Source organism: Scomber scombrus, chromosome 22, assembly GCF_963691925.1.
Source record: "Scomber scombrus chromosome 22, fScoSco1.1, whole genome shotgun sequence".
Lineage (NCBI taxonomy): Eukaryota > Metazoa > Chordata > Actinopteri > Scombriformes > Scombridae > Scomber > Scomber scombrus.
This window is the reverse complement of record NC_084991.1, coordinates 3,191,756-3,206,916: the sequence shown is the minus strand read 5'-3', so window position 1 is coordinate 3,206,916 and position 15,161 is coordinate 3,191,756. Positions and strand designations below refer to the sequence as shown.

The 15,161-nt window shown below is 41.4% G+C and overlaps 1 protein-coding gene across 1 annotated transcript; it reads left to right on the top strand.

Moving 5' to 3' along the window:
- The first annotated feature begins 284 nt into the window (after positions 1 to 284).
- caprin2 (caprin family member 2) lies at positions 285 to 13,196 on the top strand. The gene is made up of 20 exons (XM_062444195.1): positions 285 to 657; positions 757 to 819; positions 919 to 1,005; positions 2,596 to 2,834; positions 4,412 to 4,494; positions 5,706 to 5,819; positions 6,028 to 6,065; positions 6,170 to 6,397; positions 6,816 to 6,857; positions 6,945 to 7,073; positions 7,223 to 7,307; positions 8,237 to 8,286; positions 8,386 to 8,493; positions 8,581 to 8,682; positions 8,769 to 8,909; positions 10,203 to 10,347; positions 10,451 to 10,627; positions 10,825 to 10,886; positions 11,477 to 11,525; positions 12,619 to 13,196. The coding sequence occupies exons 1-20, from the start codon at positions 331 to 333 to the stop codon at positions 13,194 to 13,196; spliced, it is 2,847 nt and encodes a 948-aa protein (XP_062300179.1). The 5' UTR covers positions 285 to 330.
- Positions 13,197 to 15,161: the final 1,965 nt, after the last annotated feature.

Sequence of the window (15,161 nt, the reverse complement as noted above, 5' to 3'; positions counted from 1 at the left end):
TCCCCACCCAGCCTCTAGGCGAAGTATGACTCGCAGAAAACGCTCCATCACATTGACGCACGGATGTTTTTTAATTTAAGCGAGGATGTCTCCAAAAAAAAAAGCAACTCTCTTCTGTGCTTGGTGTTTGTACTGTGACTGGTTTTTAGGCTGCTGCTTTCATGATTCATCCAGAGACAGCAAGCTGTTCGGTGGCCGGTATAAATGCAGTGTCACGGGGTTGGCTGCTGCCCAAGCTGGGCTGAGTCCATCTCCATTTTTTTATTGAAACAATCAGCTTGGCACCGGCAGCGTCTTTTCTCCGTTGCAGCTGCATGGCACAGAAACAGCATGGCTCACCGTCTGCATTTTGGCATAAAAAAAAATGTGTCCTGCTTCTTTTTTCTCTCTTTTTTTCTCAGTGTGGAGCTCAACATGGTGCAGCTGTCTCCTTCCCCTACCATGGATGTCACCCCCCCACCTGAGCGCTCTGAAGAGGGGGAGGAAAGACAGGACGACCTGGTGATGGCTGGTGGCCCGAAAATGGGCTCGCCCGGCGGGCTGAGCGCCCTGCAGATCAGCCTGGAGGTCTCCACTGCCTACCATGGCTATGAAACATACATAGAGGATGGTCTCATCTGCCTCAAACACAAGGTCCGCAACCTGGAGAAAAAGAAGGTAGGACTGTGACAAGCAGGGTGAACAACAAAAATAATAATAATAATAATAGGGAGTGACGGGCATCTAGATTTTGTGACATGTCTTGTGTACCCACAGCTGAAACTGGAAGACTATAAGAAGAAGCTGAACCAGGGCGAGGCACTAAACAAAGATCAGTTGGTAAGACCCAGTTATGTGATTGGAAACCACAATATGACCTTATAGTACCCTGTCATTTTCATGTGGTCTGACTGTGCTTACTTCATTTCCGTTTGTTAGATGGCTGTGGAAAAGTACGACGAGGTGGTGCATAACCTGGGATTTGCACGGGAGTTACGCAAAACCTTGGATGGTTTAACTCAGAATGTAAGAGCTCCTAGTGATCTGAAAGCCTTTCACTTGAGTTTTTTGGTGTCCTTGCAAGAGTCAGAGTGATCGGGCTGTAATTGCATGTCCAGGATAGTTTGGAGATTCTGCTGAGCTAGGCCTCTGTTCAGTTTAAAAGGCATATTACATCCACTAAAGGCCAAATCAATTAAATTCTTGCCTCTTCTCACATGCAGAGATGTTTCGCTAGTCTAGGTTACAGTTTGCAAAAAGGCTTAAGTGACTCGATAGTTTTCAAATAGGCATCATTTCATGGCTGACAAGACCTGATATTTAGATTTTGGACTGCAGTGTGAAGTATTTAGATCTGTTTTGGCTCTATGTTGATCCGGTACTTGTGGAACCATGGATTTGGAGCTGAAAATTGGTGAAAATGTTTGTAGAGATCTGCTGCTTTTCTTTGACTCATATGATGGTAAAATGTATAATTCAAGGTTTTTGGACCGTCTCGGAAAAAATGTGCAACATGAGAACCTCCCCTTTGGCTTTAGTCATTAGGGACAGGTCGTTTCTTAAAAAATTTGTATTCATCAGATAAATCCATTTTGAAAATAAATGTAATCTGCAGCCCTCCATGCCAATATTTATTTTTCAATCTTTATTTATATAGTGCCGAATCACAACAAAAGTCATCTCAAGGCCTCAGCCATATGTGTTAGAAGTCACTTTAAAAATGTTTGAATTTAGCCCTCGCTTTAGTATTTTTGAAAGCAAGAATTCAAATGTTGACTACAATTACTGCTGAATATGATTAAAAAAAAAAAAAAAAAAAAGGGTAAATTCCTTTGCTAGCCAGTTGTGCTCATTAAAGGATAATTTGGAAGAGTAAATAAAGAGCACTACGCTTTGTTGCGTTAGCTAGCTAGGTAGCCCTGCTCAGGACGGTCACATCCACAGTGTGGTTCTGCTAACGTTACAGGCCTTAATCTAGTTCAATAAACTTTTTATCGAAACTTTTAGCTAAAAGTATATATTAATATAACTATCTTTCAATGAACCAGGACCTTTGAAGCATTCAGGGCCAAGCAGCTACTTCTGTCTATCTGTGAAACTTAAACTTGCTCAGCAGCTAAAGTTGAGGCTGAAAGCTAGTCGCTAGTCTGATAAATAACAGTCACCTAGTTACTCATAGACTGTCATTTTTTAGGATAATTGCTGGGTTTTAAGTACTTGCTTTGGTGTACTCTTGCTGAGCTAAAGTAACATAGCATGATTTTAGTTTAATAAAACAGTTTGGATGGATTAATAAAATCACATTTGACATGTTAATGAGCTTTAGAGGTGTTTTAGGTAACTTGCGTGTATTTTTGAACTTAGCCAAGATGGCTGTCTCCCCCTATTTCCAGTCTTTGTGCTAAGCTAATCACCTCCAAGCTCATAGTTAATTCATGAGTGTTATCAATATTTTTTTATCTAACACTCACCAAGTAAGCGATTTAGAGCTGTTCTTAAATTGCTACTCATGCCTTTCAGTTTAAACCAAAAGTTTTTTTTTATTAAGAAAGAAAGCACTATATGAAAATGAGTCTTTAAAACCAGTTTATTATATTTCGTCTAATCATCCTGTAGCTGCTGAGGGCCCAGAAGAAGGTTGAGAAAAAGGAGCAGGTGGCTAAGGGGGAGACGGAGAGAAGACGGCTGAGCATGGTGCTCCAGGTCCAGCACCTCCTCACCAGCCTGCAGCAGGAGCGCGTCAGAAGAGACCTGCTGGCCGGACACAACCAGGCGCCTCACATTTCAGCCCAGCAGCTGCAAAGCCTGAGCCAGCTCGCAGGCCTGCTGGGAGTCAAGAGGGATAACAGACTGAGGTGAGCGTCATTGTCACATACTGTATCGCAGTTTTTCTGTTGTAGATGAGCTGGCGGCTCATTTTAGAGTGGAAATGGGTAAGATTTCGAATACCGAAACAAAATGTCCATAATGTGTCTAGAGAGTTGACTAGTGTCATTAATAGGTACAATGACTCAGCAATTATGTCACCTGGTGCAGGTTTTCAGACAACTTCTTGCTCTTATTGCACTGTGATATTTGTCGTCTTAAATTAGCTGTTTGGATACCAAACTATCAGAAATGGAGGGTGGAGCTGGTTAGGGTTGGGTATTTATAAGAACCCTAACCCTTTTTTTTTTTTTTTTGTAAATTGTAGCCACGCTTTCGACCACTTCTGGTCTTGTCCATGGTTCTGGTTGAAGAGGTCCTGTTGTTAAATTTGCGGTCGCAGAATGTGACGTCAGCGCTCGACGGGGGAATATCAGGAATCGTTAAAGGAATTGATAACGTGTAGACCCGAACGATTCCGATCAAGTCATTTAGGACCAAATGGGAACCGGTTCTCGATTCCCAACCCTAGAACTGGTGGTTCAGTAGTCAATTTGCACTGCTACTTTAAAAAAATGGCTCAGTTATTCTGATGACCTATGTTTTTGAGTAAGTTTAAGAAAACTGTCACACTAGCTCTGTTCCAATTAAGGTAGTTATGGGTAAAATTTAGGAGGTGGTAACTTTACATAAACGTCCTCTCAGCTGTTGTTTCTCCATTCCAGAGTAGGACCTTGATAGGACCCACCGGACTCTGGAGGTGATGTTATCATTCTGCAACAGTTTAGACATGCGTTCTTCTGCTGGGTTTTGAAAATGGCGCTTATTTTGGTGCTGTCTGTTGACGTCATATCCCGCTTTGAGAATACCCAATCAGCACCGAGTCAACCTCAAGCCCCGCCCAGGAATATCTGGCGGCCGCACAGAGTACATACCCCAAGGCAGGGACTCGTTTAGCCAACACTGTAAATGCACAACTTGAGTTTATCGGTCATATATCACAAGTAACACGAGAATCTTATTTTTACCATCAATGACATGAAGGCAGCATCATTTCAGTGTAGTCCTCTTTACGTCACAGAGCAGCTTGTAGGTTATTGCTATTGTTAGTCATACTTGTATTATCAGTATTGTGCTTCTCTCTCACGCTCTCCTTCTTTCTCTCTCAACCAACTGGTCAAGGCAGATGGTCGCCCACCTAGAGCTTGGTTCTGCTTGAGGTTTCTTCCCATTAAAGGGAGTTTTTTTTTTTTCTTCTTGCCACTGTCGCCAAGTGCTTGCTCATGTGGGAATGTTAGGTCTTTTCAAAGAAGGGAATACGCTCTTGACATGCTCTCGACCTGCTCTGTGTGAAAAGTGCCTCGAGATAACTTCTGTTGTGATTTGGTGCTGTATAAATAAAATTGGACTGCTGCCATTTTTATCTGCAAACTGCTAAATCAGTAAAACTACCCTCCAGCACAAGTGTGATGGTGTAAAGGAAGGCGCCACAGCAGAGAGCTCCTTGTCGTACTGTGAGTTCAGGGAATCTTGGTGACATCTCCTGTGTCCTCCTTTGACTGTGTAGTTTAGAGGCGCAGATGGAGCAGGCGGCTCTGGTTTATTTGGACCTGCTGGAGGGGAAAGACAAGCCAGTGGCTGGATCCACATGTGAGTATTAATAACATACAGACATTTGGACTTTTTAGCTGTTGAGGCTATGTCATTTGCTATTCCAGGCTAATCATATTACTGATGATGCTAACTTGAGTAGATGTGTGATGTGAATTTGATCATCATTCTTGCATGTAGTCATCCTGGAAGAAACTGCTCTCACAGCACCACCACCCCCCTTCCAAAATGTGTGACAAAACTCATTACTGCTGATGTGGATCCATAATTAGACTTGTTCCTTTTTTCACTGCAGTGAATGCAAGGCCCTGAGCAAATGACTTGAAAATTAAACAAAACCTTACCACAGCCTTTTTATAAAATGTGAAGAAGCACAGAGTCTATACACGTTTTTAATTTGGTTTATTCTGATTGTATAAATGTTACAACAGTCTTCCACATCAGAGAGTTGAGTCATCAAATTAACTTAATAACCAATTGTTTATGAAATTGCATAAATGTGTTTATGGAAGTCTGCTGATGATTTTGTTAGGTTCAGGCTTAAAGGAAAACTAGTTTATTACAATTAGTTTTATTCTCATTGTTCAATCCATCTAATAATACAGAAGTTATGGTTAAAGTTGGTTCATCATGTTGGTTAAAAACTATCCATTCTAAACATCTGTTACCATTTAGATAATCTATATAACCTGTTTGCTTCTCTACAATACTATATCATAACTAGTCCTGTCACAATAATTACGCTTATCGCACATAACGTAATCATCATCATCATGTCTATATATGGACTTATCGTATGATACATGGACATGACCTTTGACCTCAGTATTGCCACACTTCACATTAGCAGCTAAGAGACTATTCATGTCACATTGACTAAACAAGTAGTGTGTCCTCCATTCCTCACTGTACGTCCTGAGTGGAGACTGTAGAAGAATTAAAGGTAAATAACTCTGTCCCCAACCATAATGACAGTTTGCCTACTCTCCAATCCCACCCCACTTGCATAATTATGCTATTATATAATCATTATATCAGTAGTATAAAATTATCTTCAAATGATGATAATATCGTTTGTCATGATTGACAATGACAAGATATCGTCCAACAAAAGTAGTTATCATGACAGGTCTAATTTATAACTGATATAAAACAGATGGCCAAGCTACGCAAATGAAATCCAACAGTAAGTATTCTTGGCGCTCATTTTGAAGTGATCGTTTTTGCTTTTGATCCACTCGTCTTTTCAGTTAAGCTGCTGAAAGAAGAGCTCACCAGGCTGCTGAACTGCAAGTACTTCAATTGTCTTCCACCTTCACCCAAGAAGACTCAAGAGGTGTCACTGAGCTCAACCAGCCACAGCAGTAAGAACCTGCTTACATCTACTATGTGGGTTGTAATGGTAAAAGGCAGGCAGGTATGTGAATTGGAATATATTATCTGGTTGGATGTCCTAAATGAAGGTTAAGCATTAAAGACCTTGCAAGTATATTAAGGTGAATTTACTACTGCACTGTTTGCCTGCTCTGAATATTGTAAGGTGACATATTTTTCTTTTTGTGCTCCTGTCAGCCATATCTAACTCCAAACCAAATGAAGTTTCTAAGGAGGTAAGACTAATGTCCACTTTGTTTTTTAAAGGTGTATTTTAAGTGCTCTTTGTGACTGTAAGCATGCTCGAGGAGCCACTGATGCTCTGTTGGTGATATGGCAGTTTTTCAACAGACTGTACCTGTCTGACATGGAGACTCCTCCCACTCAGAACTGGAAGGAGGATTTCCAGGCCATGAGGGAGCAGGAGCCACCTGACAGCTGGGATATGGAGCTACCAGATGGAACTGCTTCGCCACCAACCGCAGTCCACAAACCATGGAGAGGAGCCGCCACTTTCATCCCCAAAGTCCCCGTTACCACCAAGAAACAGTCTGCTGGCGGCAAACAGGTGAGGTGCAACTTTGACCTGTTGGAGATCATTATGCCCCTTTCCTAGTTTAATATTTTCATTTTTATGGTCTAGCTATTATCATCTGCATGTTTTTTTATATATCTGGCTCTTTTATGTGCAGTAAGACCGGTTTTTCATTAGTTGTACACATACAGTTGACAGAAGTGGTTGTATGAAGAGTGAAAGTTCAAACCCTGCCTACTTTGACACCCCCACACACCTGACCAATCACTGTAATTGACGTCAACCACTAAATTGGTCAGATCATCACAGATGTGTTTGTATTGGTGTGAAAGAAATGGAAGCTTTTGTATTTTTCCCCCTTTCTTTTTTAATGAGCCTGTCTGTGTTGTAAGGCAATTGTACATTACAGTACAGTCATGGTCTCATCTGTTAATTATGATATTCTCAGCAGAGAAAAGAGAGAAAAGCCAAAGGAGAGCAAAACACCAAGACGGTGAGTACAATACAAAGTTTCTTCACAGTACATATGTCATGAACATTTTGAACTATTTGCAAACTATCCTGCTGTGACTCCTGACAGGCACATCACATGGAAATACCGGTAGAGGTTTTCAACTCCCCATCTACCTTGCCCAAGGACCCCATCCTGAGAAAGCAGCACCTCGAGGACCTCATGACAAAGATCCATGGTTCCTTTAGTTTCATGCAGGTGGAATTTAGCTGTTTGCAACCCAGACCCCATGTACTGGGAGATGAATGGAAAAGTTTACAAAAAGATGTGCAAGATATTAACTTCTGTATGACTTTGCCACTGTTGGTCATTAAAACATTTTAAAATGATTGTGTCCCTTTTTTCAGGATTCTCTTCTGGATGGTGAGAGCTCCCCAACTAATGGCCACCCCAGATTGAAGAGACGGCCGTCTGGATCTCCATCTCCTCTGGGTAACTTGGAACAATTCGACCAGCCTGGTAATGTTGGATTGATAGCTGTCCTGTGGTGTTTCTGACCACTAGCTGTGCTACGGAGCAATGTCTTAATGAATGTGCCCGCAGCTTCTTAATTGAATAACTGATCCAACAAGAATGAAAAGCATAGCAATGCAGAAGGCAGTCAAGTAGTCTGGTAGCCAGCTAACATGAACGTAAATGAAGGTTTCAAAATATTTTACAATTAAAGTTGCACCTTTTTCCTTTGAGGACTTATTTTTTCTGCTGTTCTGCCACTAGCTTCGCTGGATTACTGTCATGATAACTACTTTTGTTGGATGATATATTGTCTCAGAAATAATCGCGATAAACGATATTATTGTCATTTGAAGATTATTTTATACCACTGATATACTAATCATATAATAATGTAAGGGGTGGGGGGGGGGGGGGATTGGAGAGTGGGGGCTACATTTCAGTAAAAACACACTGTCATTATGGTTGAGGACAGGAGGAGTTATTTACTTTTTTTTTTTTTTTTTTTTTTTTTTTTAATTCTTCAGTCTCCACTCAGGATGTACACAGTGAGGAATGGAGGACACTACTTGTTTAACCAATGTGACATGAATAGTCTCTTAGCTGCTAATGTGAAGTGTGGCAATATTGAGGTCAAAAAAATGATCAAGGTTATGTCCATGTATCATACGATAAGTCCATATAGGCATGATGATATCTGATTACGTTATTGTACAATAAGCTGATAACATAATTATTGTGACAGGCTTACTTAGCTGCAGCTTATGGTTGAAGACTAGTGTTGTCTAAAAAAGAAACTCGCATTGTCTTTCAGACCTCATTTTCGTGTCTTCAGGATGTCTTTAAGTCAAAGCCTGTCTCACATAATTTCATTGATAAATTATTTTTTGCCCCTCTCAACTAAACAGGTCAGAGAGACTTGAGGAGCCCAGTTGATATCCTTCCCAAAGTAATGCATGTAAGCAGATTTTTGTCTTTCTTGTTAACTGTGATAAGTCAGTCGTGACTTAAATGGAATTGACTTGAACTTGTCATCACTTCATCCTCATCCTCACAGTCCACCCCACTGCCTGCCAGGCTTCTGGAACGCAAAGCCAGTCTGAGGAATGGGGATCAGTGCCTGGAGAACTGTGACCTGGAGCTTTCCCCAAAGGACCTACCTCATGTAAGAAGCAGAATGCGGACTGAGAGGCAACATATGTTTGAGCCCAGCATCTTTTGAATGGTTATTCAAGTGGTATTGTCTGTGCAGGAGCCGCTGCAGATAACTGAACAAAAGACGTTTCCTTCGCCGCCGCTGTACTGCAGGGAGCCTGCCATACCTGTCAGTCTGGAGGACAAGAGCCGCCCTTGTGTAAGTAAGCATTCTCATACATGTCAAGAAGGCCAAAATAGACATTTCTGGGAAATGTTAATTTTAAACTTTTCTACGTTACTCAGACCCCAGTAACTGAGTCAGGGAAGCAGTCCCCCTGTAACGGGGTGTCATCTTGCACCTCCACCCCTCCTCAGGCACAGTCTTTCTCCACACCTCCCACCAGACGAACTCTCTCCTCTGCACAGTTTCAGAGCATCCAGTCAGTAAGTCTTGTCAAAATTATACATGTTTTAGGTTTTATGATGCAAAAATCTGTTTGCTTCCCACCATAGCAGTCCAGTGATGATGATTAATTCTCAATTCCTTACACACACCTTTACATCTGCTCTGCATGAGAGCTATGTCTGGATAGATTATGATTTATGATCATGAGACCTTTGTATTTACAGATGGTATGTGCTCTGCTTATATAGGTAATTGAAGCGTTGTTGCTTTCCCGTCCCTTTTACTGAGAAGTTGTCTGTAGTGTTTTTGAAGGGCAGTTTGATAAAGCCAGGTAGAGGTTACTGCAACATCTCTGGTTCAGTTCTGGCCAGGAACCTCTACCTGTCAGACTAGTCTCCCTCCACTAATTTCATGTCTCCTGTTTTACTATCCACCTTACAATAAAGGGGGAAAAATGCCTAAAAATAAAAAAAATCCAGACATGTTTTTAAGGTGTATAAAATGGTCACAATGGCTCAAAATAAGATACCCAGGCACAGATTGGCTGTTAAAACGGATGTAAACAGGGTTGTTGTAAAGGTGTTGGTAATTGGTGATTTCAGTTGTATCAGACCTGGGTAAAGTTACTGCAGGTGAAAATCCATCATTATGCTGTCAGCGGAAGACTTTTTTTTTTTTTTTTTTCCTTCTTTGATATATTAAATAAAGTAAGTTAATTTTATTAACTACCCCAGCACTATGGAAAAACTTTGTCTCCATTAGCAGGGTCACAAATCTGCATCTGTCTTACCTCCTAAAGAAGGCCTGAACCTGCAGTTGAGGTAAATGACGGACATTATTTGAGGAAATATGGTACATGTAAATCATGTTCTCCTTCAGTCCAGAGGTTGATGGTAATGCTCCTGAAGCTGTGTGGTAATGGTTTAAAAAAGTCATAAGAATACTTTTTGGTGTTAGTTAAAATTATACCAGTTTGGCTAGGTGGATAAAACTGATTGACAGTGTTCATGCTAGTTTATGGATGAATACTGAATGTCTCCAATGCTTCATGGTTGTATTTACAGGACATCTTATTTTTCTGTACTGAAAGTAAGACAAGGTTTTAAAGTCCAATCCTGAGAGAAAATGCTGAATAGTCACTGCAGTCGTGGTTGTACTGATGTCCTTGATGAACCAGAAGAGAATAAATCAATTGGGAGCTCAGACATGCTCACTGATAACACATTTTTGTTGTTGATGGACACATTTATTTTTTTAATCTAAAATGTAGATCTGAATGTGGCCTTGTTCCCTTTCAAGCTTCTTTGGTGTCCATGTCCTTCTCCCTGTAGGTCTTCAAGGTGAATTCCACCTCACCCCAAAATGGGGATATAAACTTCAAACCAGATTCTGCAGTTTTTGCTGAGACCAGGTACAGCACTGCCAGCACCCAAACACCTCCTGAATTCGCTCCTTCAGACGACGAAACACAGACGGGTATGTCCATCAAATGTTGGCGCTCCATACATCTTGAACCCATGGACTGGCGTGTATATGTCAACAGTTGTTTGAGATCTGTTTTGTGCTGCGTCACCTCTAGCATACCAGTCAGATTATACGGTGGGTAATGGTGGACAGATCTTCCTGTCCCCTGGCCAGTCAGGTGGAGGCACGGGTCGATCCGGCCAGTCGTACTACAGCAGAGGATCTATGAGAGGTATGGCACGTGGCGGCAAGGGACTGGCACACTCCTTTCGGTCTTCTGGTTGGTATCGAGGTATCTATCCTCTGCTTTTCTCCCTCTTTTTATGGGTTTGCACCACACCTGCGTTTCATTTCCCCCCTCCTCCCTTTCCTTTTTGCTAGACTTCTGTTGAGGATCCGGTGTTGTAGGCTAGTCCTGTCACATCTGTCAAAAATTGAGTGAAGCATGCTATGTAGCTCTGGTTTTCATGACTTATTTCTGCTCCCCAGGAGGAGCCTTCATCCCCCAGGCTCATCTCAGGGACTCTGGCCCTCTGCTGTATGCTGCAAGAGTGAGTAAATCCCATATACCGTATAAAAATGGAGCTAGCGAGAGGTGACGTCACCCATTGGTTTAAATTGGCGCTGGTTTGAAGCCCAGAGTTCCAGTTTATGGTTGGCGCCATTTCCCCCTCGTTTGGAGCCAGGACCTTCCAAATAAGAAGTGCAGAATGTTGGACACGCCGTATTTACCTGCCTGTTAAATGTTGCCTATACTTGACTGAGATTTGTTGTTGCCTGGTCTTGTACCTTGAATTCATGTAGCAGATCATTGATTGGTCAGTGCCCCAATGTGTTTTGAACCAGGAACTGATGTGAAACAGACCAGAGTTTAACAAGAATAAGTAGATGTTATGGCTGACGAATTTGGCTTCATTCAGCAGATTATAGTTCCAACCACAGCAGAAAGTACACTCTGAGCACTAAAGAAAGGAACTTAGTAACTGATCTGAAATTAAATGATCCAAGACAATGTTGTGTCTGAGGGCTGTTTTGAAACTCTTAAGCCCCATTAGGCAAAATATTGAATGCAGATTGTGACGGTCCCATGTTGTTTTGCTGCTGTCTGCGTGCATGTGTTTTACAGTCTGTATTTTCTCAGGACTACCAACACAGCTACAGGCGTGGAGGAGGGAGACATAACTCCAGTGGTAAGAACACCAACTCTTATGTTACAAACATGAATGTGTTCCTCAGGAAAGAGATTATCTTCTCATGAAAGCAGAGTTGTTTTTCCTGGAGTGCAAATCTTTCATGTTTCCTGTGGGTCAGTATTGCATAATTTCAAGCTTTTCCAACATTTGAATGGGCACTGAAATCCATAACAACTTCAGGATTTTTATCATGGAATCACTAAACTGGATCTTGTGCGGTGTACAAATTACAGGATTAAGTTTGATAAACTTAACAGTTTCAATCAATTTTGTATCAGTTCAGCAAGCATATTACAATTATTCACATTGAAATATTACACAACGTGAACTCAACCTCCAGCTCAGAGTAAATTCTCCATGTCCCTTTTTGCAAGCGGAATTTTTTCTGCTATCAAGTTTATTCATGTAGGATCAATGAATAGTTATCTCTATTACACTATTACCTTGTCGATGTGATTGGTTGCACTGATTCCTATAGCATCATTCCCATAACATTGAGGATTAGTTAATATTTCTGTGGCGCAGAGAGGAGTTTGAAAGTACATTTTTCGTTAAATAGGGCGCAGAGTTTGAATGTGACAATGTTTTTAAATTTACATTTGTTGAAGTAACTGAAATAAAGTCACTAAATGCTGTTGAGCCAAGATCCAAATGGATGTCTAAAAATCTAACCTCACCACCTTTTCTAGTGCAATTTACCAAACACATTATTACTGGATCAGATTATGAGTTTACAGTCATGTCTGTCTTTGATCTTAACTTGACACTTTTTCTTTTCTATGCTCCTTTCTTTAAAAATTTAAATATGCACCGAACACATTAACATCTCTACATATTCACCTGTTGCCATGGGGAATCGTAGTATCAGAGCTCAATCACCATTATCAAGCAGCTTAAGCTTGTCAAGGGGTTTGATAATGAGTTATTATCTAGAATCAGATGTGTTAGGTTGGGGAGATATGTAAAACATGCAGGGCAGTAGCTCTCCAGGAGCAGCGTTGGAGACCACTCCCATAGAAGCACCAGATTACTAATTAGTGTCCTTTTTGCAGGCTGTTATTTCTTAACTCTTTTTGTCTTGACTCAGTAGCCTGGAGTGATTCCTCCCAGGTGAGCAGCCCGGACCGGGAGGGAGCCTTCACAATCGTGGACTCTGGTCATGGGGATTCCCTGTCAGTCTCCACCATGGAGGTCCCGCTCACCCCCCACAGCCACCACCACCACCACACCACCTTGCTCCCCATGCAGCTCTACCCGCTCTCCCAGCCGCTGCGTGTGGCCTTCACCGCCTCCCGCACCGCCAACTTCGCCCCGGGAAACCTGGACCAGCCCATCGTGTTCGACCAGCTGCACAGCAACCTGGGCGAGATGTACGACACCCACATCGGCCGTTTCACCTCCCCGGTGAACGGCACCTACGTCTTCATCTTCCACATCCTAAAGCTCGCCATCAACGTGCCGCTCTACATCAACCTCATGCGCAACGAGGAGGTGATGGTGTCGGCGTACGCCAACGACGGGGCGCCGGATCACGAGACGGCCAGCAACCACGCCATCCTGCCTCTCTTCCAGGGAGACCAGGTGTGGCTCAGGTTGCATCGCGGCGCTATCTACGGCAGCACCTGGAAGTACAGCACCTTCTCCGGCTTTCTGCTGTACCAGGACTGAACTGCTACGAGCGAAACAGCCCTCCTCTCCCAGTGTGTGGACTGTTTGCTTTGCACTAAATGGTGATTTAAACTGACGTTTCAGTAGTGTGGTCAGGCTGCATGCCAGTGCCCTTTTTTCACCATAATGCTCATAACATAAGCTGTGTCAGTGGCCAAATAAGTATCCTCTGTACTCACAGCCATTGCCTACATTTGAAGTGGGGATTGTGATTACTTGACATATACCAAACGTACTTGATTTTTTTTCCCCCATGAATGTGTAGTTGACGATGGTGGTGCTCCTTGTGACTGTGATACTAGTACAACTGGATCTTTATCACATGTCGTCTTTGCTGTAAATCACCCCCCCCACACACACACACCTTCCCTGTCACTGACTTCAGTGATAACTCTAATGCAACGTTATAAATTTGTGCCTTTTTTTTGTTTTCTGAATGGCTTTGGATGACTGACCCCAGATGTTAATGAACAGCGGCTAATGAACTGAATGAATGGCTGACTTATCAGATGAATTATAACTGACTCTACTCTCAGCACTTTGCTTCATGCTGTCTCTTATGCATTCAGTCTCACCTTGCTGTGTGTGAATGTGATCATGAGGAAGATTGTGTTCTTGGTGGTGGGTATGGTGTTGAACACTTGAGGCCAAATTGTTGCACTGACTACTGTGGAGAAATGGAAGTGGTCCCTTGATGTGCCTAAAATAAAAGATGAGCAGTGAAGTTTGGGTGCTTTGTCGTAATTGATCATGCTTTTTAACAATCAGATTGATGCCTTGTTTAAATAACATCATTGATAGGACAGTGTGTTCAATTTTGTTACAACTATGAAATCACTGTTGGTGCTGAAAATTAGCATTTAATGTTAACCACAATCCCCATCCTTGTTAGGCATGTAACATTTCAACACATGCTGATTAGCATTAAACACAATGCTGTTGTATGCAGAATATGATCAGTAGGATGTCAAGCAACTTCCAATGGACTCAAAGTGATGACACTTGAGCCAATTGATGTATCGCCATGGAAACCTGAAGAGAGGACAAGCCTGCACATAAAGACAGGAGAACTTGGGGACACCATTCACACAGCAACAATCGCCTGTCACATAGAGAGGGACTGACACTCTCAGTGGGTGTTGAAGAATAATGTGTTTATGTTATGGACAGATAGTTAGACATTTAGGACTTTGGGAGTCTGAATATGTCTTGATGAATCACTTTAGTTACAACATTAAAATATATTGAAGATTTATTGATGAGCTTTTTCTTCTTTACAGCAGCAGTGATAATGATTTGATGGATTTTTATAATTCTCTTTATAGCACTGATGCAAACATAAAACTATTGAACACTCCAAAGAGAGGATTTACTTCCTAGACCTAAGCATTAATAAAGTAGATGAATAATGACACACTACACTATTTAGAAAATCTACTGTTCATAAATCTGTGTGGCACCATGGGTCTTATCATCCCCACCAACTCAAAGATAATATGCCATATGATCAATTTAAAAGGTTGGAGTCTGATTTTCATACAGTCACAACTTATGACTTAACACTTCTTTGACAGATGATACAAAAAGGAAAACCCAAAACATATGTAGTTTTATTTCATGTATGTCTTTTTAGCATTTAGGTAAGTTTGAACAGTTTTATACATGTTTATTACATAGATAAGTTTGAACCCCTTCATTCCTTTTCAGGATGTATGAGTTTTGTTACTTTGACATCTTAAAAAAAACTTCTTAAAAGTAATAACCTAAGTATGTACACGGAACATGTTCATTCATATTTAGCTTCTTTTTAGTCTATGTAATTTGGTTTAGTGTACATAAAGATGTTTGTTTTTTCAAAATGATTTAATTTTAGCATGTAGATATGTAAGTCTTAAATCTTTTAACTCTTTAAAAAACAAAAAGGTAAGTCAGACATGCTCTTTCTGTCTTGTGGTGAAATTGTCA